Raw genomic sequence first — 16,949 nt, 5'->3', positions numbered from 1 at the left:
AAGTTGGGCCCAAACCTCTCCTGCATTGGTGCAGCACCCTCTCCTCCTCCACTCCCCTCCCTCCCTAGGAGATAGATTTAAACTTTAAAATGTGAATAACTTTAAAAATATAACACCAATTTCAACTGGCACGGCATGGTGGCGCAGCGGTAGAGTTGCTGCCTTAAAGCGAATGCAGCGCCTGAGACTCAGATTCGATCCTGACTACGGGCGCCGTCTGTACGGAGTTTGTACGTTCTCCCCGTGACCTGCGTGGGTTTTCTCCGATATCTTCGGTTTCCTCCCACACTCCAAAGACGTACAGGTTTGTAGGTTAATTGACTGGGTAAAATGTAAAAATTGGCGCTAGTGTGTGTAGGATAGTGTTAATGTGCGGGGATCGCTGGGCGGCGCGGACTCGGTGGGCCGAAGGGCCTGTTTCCGCACTGTATCTCTAAATTTAAATCTAAAAAAATCAATGAAACTTTTTCCACTAGCACCAAAGGGATGACGGTGAGTAAGGTGGGCCTAAAATTGTCGTGCTATCGTGTACCGTTCTGGCTGTAGTTCAGGAACAAACAAACAAACAAACGAGAGTTTTAGTTATATAGATGAGCGGGGATCGCTGGTCGGCGCGGACTCAGTGGGCCGAAGGGCCTGTTTCCACACTGTATCTCTAAACCTAAAACTAAAAAAAAACGCGCATCAGGTTTTTGCAATCTGGCCGTTCGAGCAGGTAGTGGCTCTCAATGTAAAGGCATTTTACAAAGTCATGAGCTTATTGTCTACAATGTTTCATTAATTTATTGGACAGAATATTAAGGGTTGCGTGCTTCATGGTGCACTCTCTGTGATGGGAATCCTCCCCAAGGAGCATTAGATCACGGATTCCTTTCTTTTAACGAAGGGAAGACCTAAAAAATATTCAACTCCCCGCAGAATAAATTGATCATTCTTGATAATTATCTTTTTAATTCATCATGCAGCACAATCTGATTGACAATGAGTGACAAAGAATGCCCAGATAGAGCATTCTTAAAAAGGCCGGCTTCAGTTAATGAAGAGATGTGACAAGAAAAGGGAGAAGATGAACACAAAGTCCTGTCAGGTGATGTGTTGCCACTGCTGATTTGCCAACAGTAGGAATGCTAGTGTTAACGAGCGGGGATCGTTAGTCAGCACAGTGAAGAGTGAACAGACCAAATTTGTCTACAGAATGGATTTTACATTGAAGAGCATGGAACTATACCTTGGCAGACCTACTCAGCATCTGTAAAGTGGCACAGGAATCGCCCATTAGTAAGAAAACAAACAGTTCTTTCTAGCAAATTTCATGTGGCCAGAACAAACCAAAATTGCCTTTTTAAGTGGCTAAAAAAAACAAAGAAACTGCAACAAAAGAAAAAGATCCTGGAAATCTGACATAAAATGATAGAGACACTCGTGGATCAGGTACCATCGATAGACACCAAATGCTGGAGTAACTCAATGGGAAAGGCAGCATCTCTGGAGAGAAGGAATGGGGTGACGAATGAGAAGAATAGGAAGGCAGATTATTAACTGAATGGTGTCAAGTTAGGAAAAGGGGACGTACAACGAGATCTGGGTGACCTAGTGCACCAGTCACTGAAAGGAAGCATGCAGGTACAGCAGGCAGTGAAGAAAGCCAATGGAATGTTGGCCTTCGTAACAAGAGGAGTTGAGTATAGGAGCAAAGAGGTCCTTCTGCAGTTGTGCAGGGCCCTAGTGAGACCGCACCTGGAGTACTGTGTGCAGTTTTGGTCTCCAAATTTGAGGAAGGATATTCTTGCTATTGAGGGCGTGCAGCGTAGGTTTACTAGGTTAATTCCCGGAAAGGCGGGACTGTCGTATGTTGAAAGACTGGAGCAGCTAGGCTTGTATACACTGGAATTTAGAAGGATGAGAGGGAATCTTATCGAAACATATAAAATTATTAAGGGGTTGGACACGTTAGGGGCAGGAAACATGTTCCCAATGTTGGGGGAGTCCGGAACCAGGAGCCACAGTTTAAGAATAAGGGGTAGGCCATTTAGAACGGAGATGAGGAAAAACCTTTTCAGTCAGAGTTGTAAATCTGTGGAATTCTCTGCCTCAGAAGGCAGTGGAGGCCAAGTCTCTGAATGCATTTAAGAGAGAATTAGATAGAGCTCTTAAGGATAGCGGAGTCAGGGGGTATGGGGAGAATGCAGGAACGGGGTACTGATTGAGAATGATCAGCCATGATCACATTGAATGGTGGTGCTGGCTCGAAGGGCCAAATGGCCTCCTCCTGCACCTATTGTCTATTGTCTATTGTCTAAACCAAAATTGCCTTTTTAAGTGGCTAAAAAAAACAAAGAAACTGCAACAAAAGAAAAAGATCCTGGAAATCTGACATAAAATGATGGAGACACTCGTGGATCAGGTACCATTGATAGACACCAAATGCTGGAGTAACTCAGCGGGAAAGGCAGCATCTCTGGAGAGAAGGAATGGGTGACCTTTCAGGTCGAGGCCCTTCTTCAGGTGCCATATGCGGACAGTGAAACATTTCAGGATTGACGGTCTTGCATCAGAAGAAGACAAGGTCCACAAACCAAGCACAGTGCGACAGGAGAGGAGAGAACAACGGGCATGGTTTCGACTGGGTAGGGCCCAAGAGGGATTGTGGTGCAAACGTTGATGGTGCTAATGGTGTTGATATCCTATTCGTGCTGGGAAGAATGCATTCAAGGGAGAACTAGATAGAGCTCTTAAAGATAGCGGAGTCAGTGGGTATGGGGAGAAGGCAAGAACGGGGTACTGATTGTGAATGATCAGCCATGATCACATTGAATGGCGATGCCGGCTCGAAGGGCCGAATGGCCTACTCCTGCACCTATTGTCTGTTGTCTAAAGGTGGTGAAATTTCACATGGAACTCAAAGGCCTCAACACCTTTGCTGCCCTGCTCTCTGCCTCATGGTCCATTTCTGATAATTCCCTTCCCTTTCTGGAATCCCCCATCTCCATCTCAGGTGACAGGTTAGCAGCCATCGCCCAACTGATAGCTGTCAAACACCCTTGGGTATCCTGACCACACCTCCTCCCACCATGTGTCTTCCAAGGACTTTATTCAATTTCCCCAGCAAGTCCAGCTCCATCTCATCTATTATGACTACGACACCTCCCTTACCAACATTTCTGAGATGTGTTCCTTTTACGTTAACTGAGGCTTTCCCTCCACTGACGTTGACAGTGCTGTTAATTGTACCTATTGAGTTTTTTGCACTTTTGCTCCTATCCTCTCTCCTCCTCCCCTAAGGATAAGGTTCTCCTTATCCTCGGCTTCCTGACTTCACAATCATTGTAATTTCTTCATAACGTCCCTCAGTTTCGATGTGATTCCTCCACCGGGCACATCCTCCTCTCTTCTCCTCCCTCACAACCTCCTCCAGGGATCCCCGGATCACACTTGCATTTCCGTCAGTTACATCTCAAGGAAACTGCAGATGCTGCTTTGCACCGAAGTAGGACATAAAGTGCTGGCGTTAACTCAGTGGGACAGGCAGCATCTCTGGATAGAAGTAATGGGTGATGTTTTGGGGCCGAGACCCTTCCTCAGACTGAAGAAGCGCCTTGACCCGAAACATCACCCATTCCTTCCACCCAGAGATGCAGCCTGTTCCACTGAGTTACTTCAGCGTTTTGTGTCCAACTTCAGAAGGTACTTTTGCATATAATCACGCGAGATGCGATAGCTGTTGTTCGGTGAAGTAGCCATTTACTTCTACTAATTTAAACTACAGCATTTGGGGTTCACAATGTGCTTTAGGCGTACTTCTGCTGTGCCCACGAGAGTGATCATGAGCATCTGGTTGGCTAATATTTTAATTCTGCATCCCACTCTCAAATCTGTCGTACAATCTCACTCAAGCTCAGCTTAAGTTTATTAAAGCATCTGACGTTTTTGACTCGGCATATTATAGTCCTTAGGGCTCAACACTGAAGTCAACTGAATTTCAACTGAAATCAACAATTTCAGATAACCAGCCTTTCCAGTTGTATCAGAACTGGAGACACAAAACAAAACGCAAATGGTGGAATCTTGAGCAAAAAAACAAAGTCCTGGAGGAACTCTCCATCTGTGGAGAGGATAGATGATGTGCAAACTTAGGTCGGGATCCTTCTTTGGTCTGAAGAAGGGTCCTGACCTGAAACGTTGCATATCCGTGTTCTCCAGAGATGCTGCCTAACCCGCTGAGGTACTTCAGCATTTTGTGTCTATCTTCAGTTTAAACCAGCATCTACAGTGCCTTCTTGCACATTCTGTGTGAATGGATGTTGGCAGGTCACAGGCAGACTCAGGGAGATGGTCCTGACATTCTTCAATTCCTAAAAGTCTGGCTGAAGCAACACCATTTGGGGGAAAATCAGTCCAGCTTTGACCAAAGTCAAAGTCTAAAAGTTTGTTGCAGGAAGGAACTGCAGATGCTGGTTTAAACCGAAGGGAGACACAAAAAGTTGATGTAACTCAGCGGGTCAGACAGCATCTCTGGAGAAAAGGAATAGGCGACGTTTCGGGTTGAGACCTTATTTCGGACTAAAAGTCAGGTTCATTATCCTTACACATACTTGTTATTTTTGCAATTGCAAGCTGAGCAATTTGTGAACCATTTACTTGCATTTGGGGAAGCACACTAATTGACTTCATTGAAATAAATCAAGTGCCCTCCATGGTAATTATGCTCTATGCACAGAGGATCTTGTAAAAACACCCAGAGGCAAACACAGTCAATTTTTTAAATCAGGTAGCATCTACAACGTAGTAGACAACCAAATTTCTAAATCAATATATATTATTTCTGTGCCGATATTCCATATTCAGTTCATCAACAAGACCTTATGCACAGATTTGGTAAATTACCTGGACATTTTTATGTTGGGACAGAAAGTTCAAGGCAAATTACAATTACTGTGTTGAGTGTAATTAAGTTCAGTACGATGCCTCTAATAAAATTGTGAAAACATTTGTTGAAATGCAGAATAGAACACAGCCCATTTGCTTTATCAAGTTGAAGGTACGAGTAAGAAATAAGCACTCACAGAGCTGCGGAAAAACTGCATGGCACGACATATTAAAATTAAATAATTTGTTACTATTGCATATCGGAAAATGGGGATGTAATACGACCTGTTGCCCAATGCTAAATGAGCATTCTAGTTGTGACCACCTTTTGTGTTCCTCTTCCAACAGCTGATTTTCCATTAATAATACCAAACACTGCAGTGTTGAGATGAACAACCAAATAGGAAAGGAAGGATGTTGTAGTGTCAGAAGACTAACAAGGATGCTGCCAGGACTGGAGGGCCTGTGCTAGTGAGAAGAGATTGGGCAGGAAGGAACGTATTCCTTGGACCGCAGGAAGATGAGCGGTGATCTTTTCGAGATGTATAAGATACTGAAAGCACTAGATAAGAAAGCACAGAGTCCTGTACCCAGAATAGGGGAATAAAAAAACTGAGAACATACATTTAAGGTGAGATGGAAATATTTAGTAGGAACCTAAGGGGCAGCTTTTTCACACAGAGTATGGTGGATTTAAGGAATGTGTTGCCAGAGGAGGAAGTTGAGGCAGGTACTGGAACAATATTTAAAAGACAGTTGAACAGGCAAATGGACAGGAAGGGTTAGGAGGAATATGGGCTAAACACATAAGGTGAAGGGGAAAAGATTTAATAAGAATCTGAGGGTTCACTTTTTTCACACAAAGGGTGGTGGGTGTATGGAACAAGCTGCCAGAGGAGGTAGTTGAGGCGGGGACTATCCCAACATTTAAGAAACAGTTGGACAGGTACATGGATAGGACAGGTTTGGAGGGATATGGACCAAACACGGGCAGATGGGACTAGTGTAGCTGGGGTATGTTGGGCCAAAGGGCCTGTTTCCATAGTATATCACTCTATGACTCTATAACACGGGCAAATTGGACTAGTTTAGAAGATTGAACTTGGTCGGCATGGACGAGTTGGGCAGAAGGGCCTGTTTCCGTGCTGTATGACTCAATGACTCTCTAGTCTAGCTTTGTCACCTTGTGTGGGTTATCATTTACCTAATATTAAGATTTTTCAATTTGTAATCCAATAACGTTTAGATTACTTACATCGTTGCCTTCTAGCTCAAAAAAATCAAACTGCATAGAGATCCTGTACTGTGTGGGAGCCACAACTTGCCAAACACAGTTCTTATTTGGAGGATATTCCTTTGGCCAGCCCGGTGTGGTGATTGTTCCATTTAACTTTGACAGGAGTCCTCCACAGGCAGCTAAAATTAAAAAATAGCAAATTTCAATTGTAAACTGAATTTCTCTGCACAACAATGAATACCAACACAACAGATGCTGCCTGACCTGCTGAGTTACTCCAGCATTTTGTGAATAAACCAACACAACAACTAGCCTGGTATTGCAAGCAGTTATTTAAATAGCTAAGTGCTATGTCAGCATTGAAGAATAGGCATGCAAGGGACATCTTTACATGGATAGGACAGGTTTGGAGGGATGTGGACCAAGCGCCGGCAGGTGGGACTAGTGTAGCTGGGACATGTTTGGCGGTGTGGGCAAGTTGGGCCGAAGGGCCTGTTTCCACACTGTATCACTCTATCTACATACTAAAACTCTCGTTTGTTTGTTTGTTTGTACCTGAACTACAGCCAAAACGGTACACGATAGTGTGACAATTTTAGGCCCACCTTACTCATCGTCATCCCTTTGGTGCTAATGGAAGAAGTTTCATTGAAATCGGTGTTATATTTTTTAAGTTATTCACATTTTAAAGTTTAAATCTATCTCCTAGGGAGGGAGGGAGGAGAGAGGGAAGGACGGGGGGTGGAGGGGGATGGAGTGGGGGGAAGGGGAAGAGTGGGGAGGGGGAGGGGGAAGGGGGAGAGAGGGGGGAGAGGGGGAGAGGGGGGAGAGGAGGAGAGGGGGGAGAGGAGGAGAGGGGGAGAGGAGGAGAGGGGATAGAGGAGGAGAGGGGGAGAGGAGGAGGAGAGGAGGAGAGGAGGAGGGGGGTAGAGGAGGAGAGGGGGGAGAGGAGGGAGGGGGAGAGAGGAGGGAGGAGGGAACGGGGGAGAGGGAGGAAGGGGGGAGAAAGGGGGGAGAGGGAGGAAGGGGGGAGAGGGAGGAAGGGGGGAGAGGGAGGAAGGGGGGAGAGGGAGGAAGGGGGGAGAGGGAGGAAGGGGGGAGAGGGAGGAAGGAGGGAGAGGGAGGAAGGGGGGAGAGGGAGGAAGGGGGGAGAGGGAGGAAGGGGAGAGGGAGGAAGGGGGGAGAGGGAGGAAGGGGGGAGAGGGAGGAAGGGGGGAGAGGGAGGAAGGGGGGAGAGGGGGGAAGGGGGGAGAGGGGGGAAGGGGGGAGAGGGGGTGAGGAGGGGGGAGGGGTGGGGAAGGGAGAGGAGAGGGTGCTGCACCAATGCAAGAGAGGTTTGGGCCTAACAGGTCCACTTGGTCTAGTGACTATAAATTTAGAATCTCTTCACAAGTTAGATTGGGCTGTGACTGAAGTCATCCTCATTTCAGGCCATAACTGGCACTGGGTTTTGATTGCTTAAAGAGTCATCGGGGAGAAGGCCAGTGGGACCAGTTATTAATTATTATTTCAGAAGCAGCACATATGAATGACTGACGGCCTCATCTTGCCAGTCTTTGTAATAAATGCTCCACTTGGTATGGAACAGATAGGAAATGTGCCAGAACCAACCTCCAAAGTATTAATTTGTTTGCCCCCAGCAGAAGCAGAGTTAGTTGTGAATGCCCCAGCACTGGGGACGGGTTACAATTAGTTTGGATTTCTATTGACTATGAAGGTCATAAGTGATAGGAGCAGAATTCAGCCATTCGGCCCGATCAAGTCTACTTCGCCATTCAATCATGGCTGATCCATCTCTCCCTCCTAACCCCATTCTCCTGCCTTTCCCCCATTACCCCTGACACCCGTACTAATCAAGAATCTATCTATCTCTGCTTTAGAAATATCCTATTGCTCGTTGATATACCAGAGGGTCGTTTGTCACCCAGTAATTCATGGTAAATTTTCTGTGAATGTCTACGTTTTTACCTTACCCCCACATGCAGTCACAGTCACAATATTTGCTCATATCTCAGTATCATCCTTCAGAAGGAGAAAGGTTCAAAGTAAGAAAGCTGGCATGAAAATCAAAAAGTGGGAAAACTGAAAAGCAATCCAATAAACTCTGATTAATTTTGCACAAAAGCGCTAAAGCAGAGCAAAAAACACAGAACGGTGAATGTTTTGAATGTTTTGTAAGTGAGCAAAAAATCACCTTTTCTCATAATCTGTGTTATTATCAAAGGTGTTGTAATACAAGTAGAATAGGTGCACATCCAAAAAGTATTCTAACAGATCTTAACCCATCTTAAAGATGGGTTAATTGTACACCAGGTGGCGCCACCAGCAGTGGTTGCCTCGCCAACAGTCTGTCTGTCCTTTCTTCTTTTTGTTATTTTTAGTATGTGTTAAAAAGTATGTTTTCGTGTTCCTTGGTTTGTTTTATGTGGGGGTTGGGGGGAATTTTTTTTCAATTTCTCACCTCGAGGGAGATGCGATTTGTCTCCGTATTGTAACTCCATCCCCACTGCAGCCTAACATCGTGGAGTTGGCGGCCTTTCCTGGAGACCGACCCGGCGCTCCAAGCCGCGGGAGTCTGCGGGACTTTAACATCGCGGAGCTTGCGATCCCTTTGCCAGGAATCGAAGCTCCAACCACGGGGCCTGTGGACTTTAACGTCGTGAAGCCCTCGGTCTCTGGTAAGAAGAGGCCAACTCGGGAGTTCCGTGTCGCGGAGAGAGTTTTTCAACCACCCCGACGCGGGAGTTTCGATCACCCCGACGGGGGCTTCGATCGTCGGCTGCGGGGGCTTTGATCGCCCAGACTGCGGACGGTTCAACAGCCCCGACCGCGGGGAACAAAGAGGAAGGAGATTGAACTTTATTGCCTTCCATCGCAGTGAGGAATGTGGAATCCACTGTGGTGGATGTTTATGTTAACTTTTATGTGGCTGTGTGTCTTGTTGCTCTTCACTGAGCATGGCTGCATGGTAACTCAAATTTCACTGTACCTTATTCACAAAATGCTGGAGTAACTCAGCAGGTCAGGCAGCATCTCCCGAGATGCTGCCTGACCTGCTGAGTTACTCCAGCATTTTGTGAATAAATACCTTTGATTTGTACCAGCATCTGCACTTATCTTCTTATATTATTTCACTGTACCTTAATTGGTACTTGTGACAATAAACTGACGTTGAGACCTTGAAAAGGCACTGCTTTCACCTTTGCTGCAATGGGGACGTGCATTGGCCAACTATTAGCAGGAGGTCGAGGAGTTCCACCAGAGAGTGGAACCCGTGTCATGTCAATGCACCTTTCAGGTGGTACCCACAACTATAGCAGAACAAACACGAGATGCAGCATAAAGGCGAAATCCTCATGCAATTGCCCGCTGAGATAATTAACAATATTTACCTTCACAATTTTTCTTGTCTGTGGCAAGTTCATAGCCTGGATCGCAGGTGCACTTGTAACTACCCAAAGTGTTCACGCATTGTTGCTCACAGCCTCCATTGTCGTGTCTGGCGCACTCATCCTCCTCTGTAAAGAGGAAATCAAAATTATTCGTCAGACGCTTAACTCTTTGGCTAATGCTTCTGGATTGGGCGAGTTCAACCGTTACATTTATTGAGCCACTGCAGTTCAATATTCATCAATCTTGCACTGGCAGTCAAGGTAACAAGATAACCAGCATTGGCAGTTCCTTCTTGCAGTTAACATTGATACAAGACTGGTGTAAAATCTGAAGGAGCAGGATACATGTCCTTGTATGCAGTCGCTAAATCATACAGCACAAAACGAAACCATTCAACCAATTTTTTTTGCATGTCGGATCTTCAAAAGCACTATCCAATTAATCCTCAAATACACACAACTTTCCATTTTGTGGCTGGCTTCAACACGGTCCCACCACCAGCAGTCACATCTTGTAGAAGCAAGGAACAAAAAATAAGACACAAGGTGCTGGAGTAACTCAGGGCCAGGCAGCATTTTGTTTAGGGCGGCACGGTGGCGCAGCGGTAGAGTTGCTGCCTTACAGCGAATGCAGCGCCGGAGACTCAGGTTCGATCCTCACTACAGGCGCCGTCTGTACGGAGTTTGTACGTTCTCCCCGTGACCTGCGTGGGTTTTCGCCGAGATCTCCGGTTTCCTCCCACACTCCAAAGACGTGCAGATATGTAGGTTAATTGGCTTGGGTAAAATGTTTTTTAAAAATTGTCCCTAGTGTGTGTAGGATATTGTTAATGTGCGGGGATCGCTGGGCGGCGCGGACCCGGTGGGCCGAAGGGCCTGTTTCCGCGCTGTATCTCTAAATCTAAATCTAGTTTAGTTTACAGATACAGCCCGGAAACAGGGCCTTCGCCCCACTGAGTCCGCGCCGCCCAGCGATCCCCGCACATTAACGCTAACCTACACACACTAGGGACAATTTACACTTACACCAAGCCAACCAACCTACAAACCTGTATGCCTTTGGAGGGGAGGGGGAAACCGAAGATCTTGGAGAAAACCCACGTGGGTCACGGGGAGAACGTACAAACCCCGTGCAGTCAAGCACCCATGGGCAGGATCGAACCCGGGTCTCCGGCGCTGCAAGCGCTGTAAGGCAGCGACTCTACTGCAGTGCCAGAGCCTACTAGATCTCCTAGTTGCCGGACTTTTTCATTCCCATTGTCGTGCCCACACTGACCTGGATGTCCTTGGCCTCCTTCACCACCAAGTGAGGCTACATACAAAGTGGAAGATCAGCACCTCATATCCCCTTGGACAGCCTACATCCCAATGTATGACCATTGAGTTCTCCAACTTTCTAGTAGATCACACCCCTGTCCTCATCTACCCAGCTTCTCGCATGTACCTTTCCTTTTGCTCCATCCTGTGTCTGTTACCTGGCTCCTTTGCCTTCCTCCTCCTTCACCATCCGCTCATCATCCATCCCTCCCTACTTCACAGACCCATTATTTTCCTGCCCCCCCCCCATTCCATTCTATCTCCTATCTCTCTCCCTGGCTCCACATTTCATGTTCTTGAGTTCAGGGAGCAGAATCAGGCCCATCGGCCCATCAACTCTGCTGAACAGCTGAATTTCCCCCCAGAACTATGTGTGTTTAGCTCCAGATTCCAGCATCTCCAGTCCCCCGTGTCTCCAAAGCTCTAAAGGTATTTATATGCACCATAAAATCTGCTGGAGTACCGATCCCTCAAAGTTCAACCTGGATAACAAAAACAAAATTCCTTTCCGCTGATCCCATCCCACCTGATCTTAAGAGTTAAAATGCCACCTTGGATTGAACATGGAGTTTTAGCAAAACTTCCTGATTAACTCCCAAAGTTCAGTAAGAGTTTGGGTGGGGGAAGCAGATGCAAATTTAATGCTGTTATTCTTGATTCTGGCGCTTTTATAAGTCACCAAAGAATTTAAAGCAATAAATTCTAGTGATTCAGAAAGGAAACGTTAGCTTTGATGACACTTCCTATTGACTTGGGGAACAAGATCTTTGTGGAGACACAAGCAACTGATGATGCTATAATCTTGAGTAAAACGCGAAGTGCTGGAGTAACGCAGCAGGTCAGACAGGGCCCTGGTCGTACCAAGCCTCATCTGATTAAATAATGTCGGCACGGTGGCGCAGTGTTAGAGTTGCTGCCTTGCAGCGCCGGAGACCCGGGTTCGATCCTGACTACGGGTGCTGTACTGTACGGAGTTTGTACGTTCTCCCCGTGACCTGCGTGGGTTTTCTCCGCGATCTTCAGTTTCCTCCCACACTCCAAAGACGTACAGGTATGTAGGTTCATTGGCATGGTATGTATAAATTGTCCCTCGTGTGTGTAGGATAGTGTGAATGTGCGAGGGGGTCGCTAGTCGGTGTGGACTCGTTGGGCCGAAGGGCCTGTTCCCTTGCTGTATCTTTAAACTAAACTAAACTAAACTGATTGAGAAATTCTTTGCTGCATTAAACCCCACATTGTTCGAAACACAGCGGACAAAAGAATTGTGCATCCCTGAGCTTCGGTATAATTTTGTGCATTGTATTTCCAGTTAAGTGAGAAATTTCACTGCAGGCGGTGAGGTGTTAAGTGTTGCTTCCTGTGGAGAGGCCATGTTCTGGCAGATTTATTGAATGGTGAGTCGGTGATGTGGTCAAACATGTGAACAGGATCCTGGCTTTTCTGATGCAGAGCGACCCATGCTAAGGATCATAACCGACGTTTCCCAATCCAAATTAAAAAATGTGACCATCTGTAAAGTTTCAAGGTTCTGCTTCACACTGTTAGTAGGTCAGGCGGGGACTGGGCTCTAATCAAGTCCAGCTCCTACGTTCTTGGCCCAAACTATTGCCCAACTGTGCCTGCATACCACAATCCTTACCAGAGCACACCAATTATGCATTGCACAGTCCACACTGTTTGACATGACAATTTGGCATCTGATGCAGATGAAAAGCCACATAAGTGGTGTGGGTGTTTTGCAGTCATCGAGTAATACAACACAGAAACAGGCCCTTCGGCCCAACTTGCCGACACGCCGACCCAGCTGCCCCATCTACACTAGTCCCACCTGCCCGCATTTGGCCCATATCCCTCTAAACCTTCTAACCCACCACTCTATCTCCAGGTCCCTCAGGTCAGCCGATTTGGGGCTACTCACTATGCTACCTGCCTTCTCCCCATAATCCCTGACACCAGTACAAATCAAGAATCGTATCTATCTCTGCCTTAAACTTCAAGCTCCTCCTATTCACATACAAAGCCCTAAACGGGCTTGCCCCCACCCCATATCAAAAATCTTCTAACCCACCACTCTATCTCCAGCTCCCTCAGGTCGGCCGACTTGGGGCTACTCACTATCTCGCGGTCTAGGCTTAAGCTCAGGGGTGACCGCGCTTTTGCGGTTGCAGCTCCGAGACTGTGGAACAGCATCCCTCTCCCCATCAGAACTGCCCCCTCCATCGACTCCTTCAAGTCCAGGCTCAAAACCTATTTCTACTCCCTAGCGTTTGAGGCCCTCTGAGGGGGCGCTGTGAACTGTTTATGTATGTGCTGTTATGTTTGTGTGCCATTGTATGTTCGTTTCTTAGTACCAGAACTGATGTACAGCACTTTGGTCAACGTGGGTTGTTTTTAAATGTGCTATACAAAAAATAATATTGACTTGACTTGACTTGACTTGACTTGACTAAACCTTCCCTGTCCATGTTTAGTTAAGTTTGGTATGGTTTAGAAGATACAGCGCGGAAACAGGCCCTTTCGGCCCACTGGGTCCACGCCAACCGGCAATTCCTGCACATTAACACTACCCCCACTCGGGAAATGTTTTACATTTACCAAGCCGATTAACCTACAAACCTGTACATCTTTGGAGTGTGGGAGGAAACCGAAGATCTCGGAGGAAACCCACGCAGGTCACGGGGGAGAACGTACAAACTCCGTACAGACAACGCCCGTAGTCGGGATCGAACCTGGGTCTCCGGCGCTGCAATCACTGTAAGGCAGCAACTCTACCGCTACGCCACCGTGTCCCCCATAAAAAAATGTTCCTATCCAAATATCTTTTAAGTGTTGTTATGGTATCTGCCTCAACTACTTTCCCTGGCAGCTCATTCCATATATAGTGTGAAGGTGGTGGGCAGAGGTGTTTTGCTTAAAGATAGGTGTTAGACTAGTTAAAATACCACTGAGAATGATCCTGTTGAAAGTACAGACCCTGACAATTTATGAAGAGTTTATGCACAATTTTTGTTTATATGTTTTTTATTTTGAATAAAGTCTATTTTTGGAGAAAAAAAATAAGATGCACATTGAAGGCAGTAATAAGGTGCTCAAGGCTATAAAATCTATTAACTGTGATTTTTGGATGAAAATTTAAGGCATAGCAGATCAGAACCTGAATAGCAAACAGTGCCATGACTTCACGAACCGGAGGACATAGGTTTAAGGTGAGAGAAACAAGATTTAATAGGAACCAGAGAGGCAAGCTTTACACAGTGGTCGGTAAATGGAACAAGCTGCCAGAGGAGGTGGTTGTGGAGTATTCAGAAGATGGGCACAAAATGCTGGAGTAACTCAGCAGATTAGGCAGCAAATCTGGAGAGAAGGAATGGGTGATGTTTTGGGTCAATAGAAAATAGACAATAGGTGCAGGAGTAGGCCATTCGGCCCTTCGAGCCAGCACCGCCATTCAATGTGATCATGGCTGATCATTCTCAATCAGTACACCGTTCCTGCCTTCTCCCCATACCCCATGACTCCGCTATCCTTAAGAGCTCTATCTAGCTCTCTCTTGAATGCATTCAGAGAATTGGCCCCCACTGCCTTCTGAGGCAGAGAATTCCACAGATTCACAACTCTCTGACTGAAAAGGTTTTTCCTCATCTCCGTTCTAAATGGCCTACCCCTTATTCTTAAACTGTGGCCCCTGGTTCTGGACTCCCCCAACATTGGGAACATGTTTCCTGCCTCTAACGTGTCCGACCTCTTAATAATCCTATGTCGAGACCCTTCCTCAGACTGAGTCACGGGAAAGGGAAACGAGAGACGGTGATGTAGAGTGATATAGAACAAATGAATGAAAGATATGTCAAAATAGTAATGATGATGAAGGGAGTTGAGGCTTTGGGTCAATCAGCCATGATCATTTTGAATGGTAGGACGGGCTTAATGAGCCACGTGGCCCTTATTTTGTTAATTGTGCCCTTCTCATACATCATGTCCCTTTCTCATGGAAAGCCATGTATGAATGACTGTTTTTGCATTAATCTATCCTCCTGCTTGGGATTCTATATTACACATTTATGAAATGAAGTACAGTTATTTATCTAAGCTGAAAATGTAGTGACAGTTGCAAACTGCATAAAAAAATAAGTCAACCTGGTTTATACAGTAAAGTTGAGCAGGCTTGTCATCATGGGGGGAAAAAAATCAGCTTTTGGAATGTTTAGAATTTGTCGAAGGCCGTGTGTGGAACTTTGCTAAACACATCTGTTGCAATATAAATTGAGATTATGGCAAATTACATTTTAAATAACTTAGAAAAAATAAAGGAACCGTTTTTTTTTTCTTCTTACATATGACTCCAAGATATTACTTCTCTAATTCCCGAGTTCAATATCTGTATCTTTAGCAAAGTGCAGTTGTGAATTACTCAGTGTACAAGCTAGCGTGCACTTTGTGAAAGTCATGATTCTAACCTAAGAAGTCTATCAAATACCCATCCCTGTGTGGTATCTCAGCTGCACGGAGGCAGAGAGGAGAGCTCTTCAGGGGGTAGTCCATAGAGCTCAGAGGACCATCAGAACACAGCTACCAGCCTTGGAGGGCATCCACAACACACGATGCCTCAGAAAAGCCACCAGCATCCACAAAGACTCCTCACACCCCTGCAACAGTCTGTTCGAACTTCTACCATCGGGCAGACGCTACAAGGCCTTCTACTCCGGCACCTCCAGACTCAGGAACTGCTTCATCCCCAGGGCCATAGCTGCTATGAACCGGTCCTGCTGAGCCGGATGGTCACATCGCACAGCGAACTGGCACAGATCTACTTGCACTTTATTCTGTTTAAAAACTGTTCTAATTTGTTTCATTGGGTTGTTTAAATGAATACTGATTAGCTAATTAATTTATTGCATCGTATGGGAGGCGCATTCCCAGTCTCATTGTACCCCTGCCCTGTACAATGACAATAAAGATATATCGTATTGACTGAGGGCTGGAGGCCTTCCGTGAACGCTGGTCGCCGCGGGAGGTCGAACGTATTATTGACGAAGTTGGCGGAATTTTAATTTGATAATTGTTTTGTTTGTAAACTGCCAATACAGGCAGCTTTTGATTTGTATTTTGGTTTTGTTTTGGAATAAAGTATTTGTCAATAAAAAAATAAATAATAATAATTTTAAAAAGTGGGGACTGAGGGTCGAGCAAGGCTGTATCATCACCCTAGATAGACACAAAATGCTGGAGTAACCCAGCGGGACAGGCAGCATCTCTGGAGAAAAGGAATACGTGACGTTTTTGGTCGGGGGCCTTCTTTAGATTGAGAGTCAAGCGAGAGGGGAAACTAGAAGTATGAAACGGTACAGAACAGATCAGAGCCGGCACCGATGGTCAAAGAGAGCCCACAATGGTTTGTTGTTGGCTGTGGAGGAGGTGATAATGAAGGGATAAAAACAGTCAAACTAGCAGGACAACTAAGGTGGGGGAGGGATGGCGAGAGAGGGATGCAATTAACCATATAACCATATAACAATTACAGCACGGAAACAGGCCCATTCGGCCCTACCAGTCCACGCCGACCACTTTCTCTGACCTAGTCTCATCTACCTGCTCTCAGACCATAACCCTCCAATCCCCTCCCATCCATATACCTATCTAATTTACTCTTAAATAATAAAATCAAGCCTGTCTTCACCACTTCCACCGGAAGCTCATTCCATACAGCCATCACCCTCTGAGTAAAGAAGTTACCCCTCATGTTACCCCTAAATTTTGTCCCTTAATTCTGAAGTTATGTCCCCTTGTTGGAATCTTCCCCACTCTCAAAGGGAAAAGCCTACCCACGTCAACTCTGTCCGTCCCTCTTAAAATTTGAAAAAAACTCTATCAAGTCCCCCCTCAACCTTCTACGCTCCAAAGAATAAAGACCCAACCTGTTCAACCTCTCTCTGTAGCTTAAGTGCTGAAACCCAGGCAACATTCTAGTAAATCTCCTCTGTACCCTCTCCATTTTGTCGACATCCTTCCTATAATTTGGCGACCAGAACTGCACACCATACTCCAGATTCGGCCTCACCAATGCCCTGTACAATTTTAACATTACATCCCAACTTCTATACTCGATGCTCTGAATTAGAGAAATCAATATGCATACC

The 16,949-nt window shown here is 46.0% G+C and overlaps 1 protein-coding gene across 2 annotated transcripts in view; it reads right to left on the bottom strand.

Moving 5' to 3' along the window:
* Window positions 1-16,949, bottom strand: part of tll1 (tolloid-like 1) — a 321,825-nt gene that overhangs the window by 76,705 nt on the left and 228,171 nt on the right. For both annotated transcript variants that reach the window (XM_078406985.1, XM_078406994.1), the window contains exons 15-16: window positions 9,496-9,621; window positions 6,122-6,282 (exon numbers count right to left, since the gene is read on the bottom strand). In XM_078406985.1, the coding sequence (XP_078263111.1) occupies window positions 6,122-6,282; window positions 9,496-9,621 (287 nt within the window). The remainder of the gene's footprint in view (window positions 1-6,121; window positions 6,283-9,495; window positions 9,622-16,949) is intronic.

Source organism: Rhinoraja longicauda, chromosome 1 (assembly GCF_053455715.1).
Source record: "Rhinoraja longicauda isolate Sanriku21f chromosome 1, sRhiLon1.1, whole genome shotgun sequence".
Taxonomy (NCBI): domain Eukaryota; kingdom Metazoa; phylum Chordata; class Chondrichthyes; order Rajiformes; family Arhynchobatidae; genus Rhinoraja; species Rhinoraja longicauda.
This window is presented reverse-complemented; position numbering and strand designations above follow the sequence as displayed.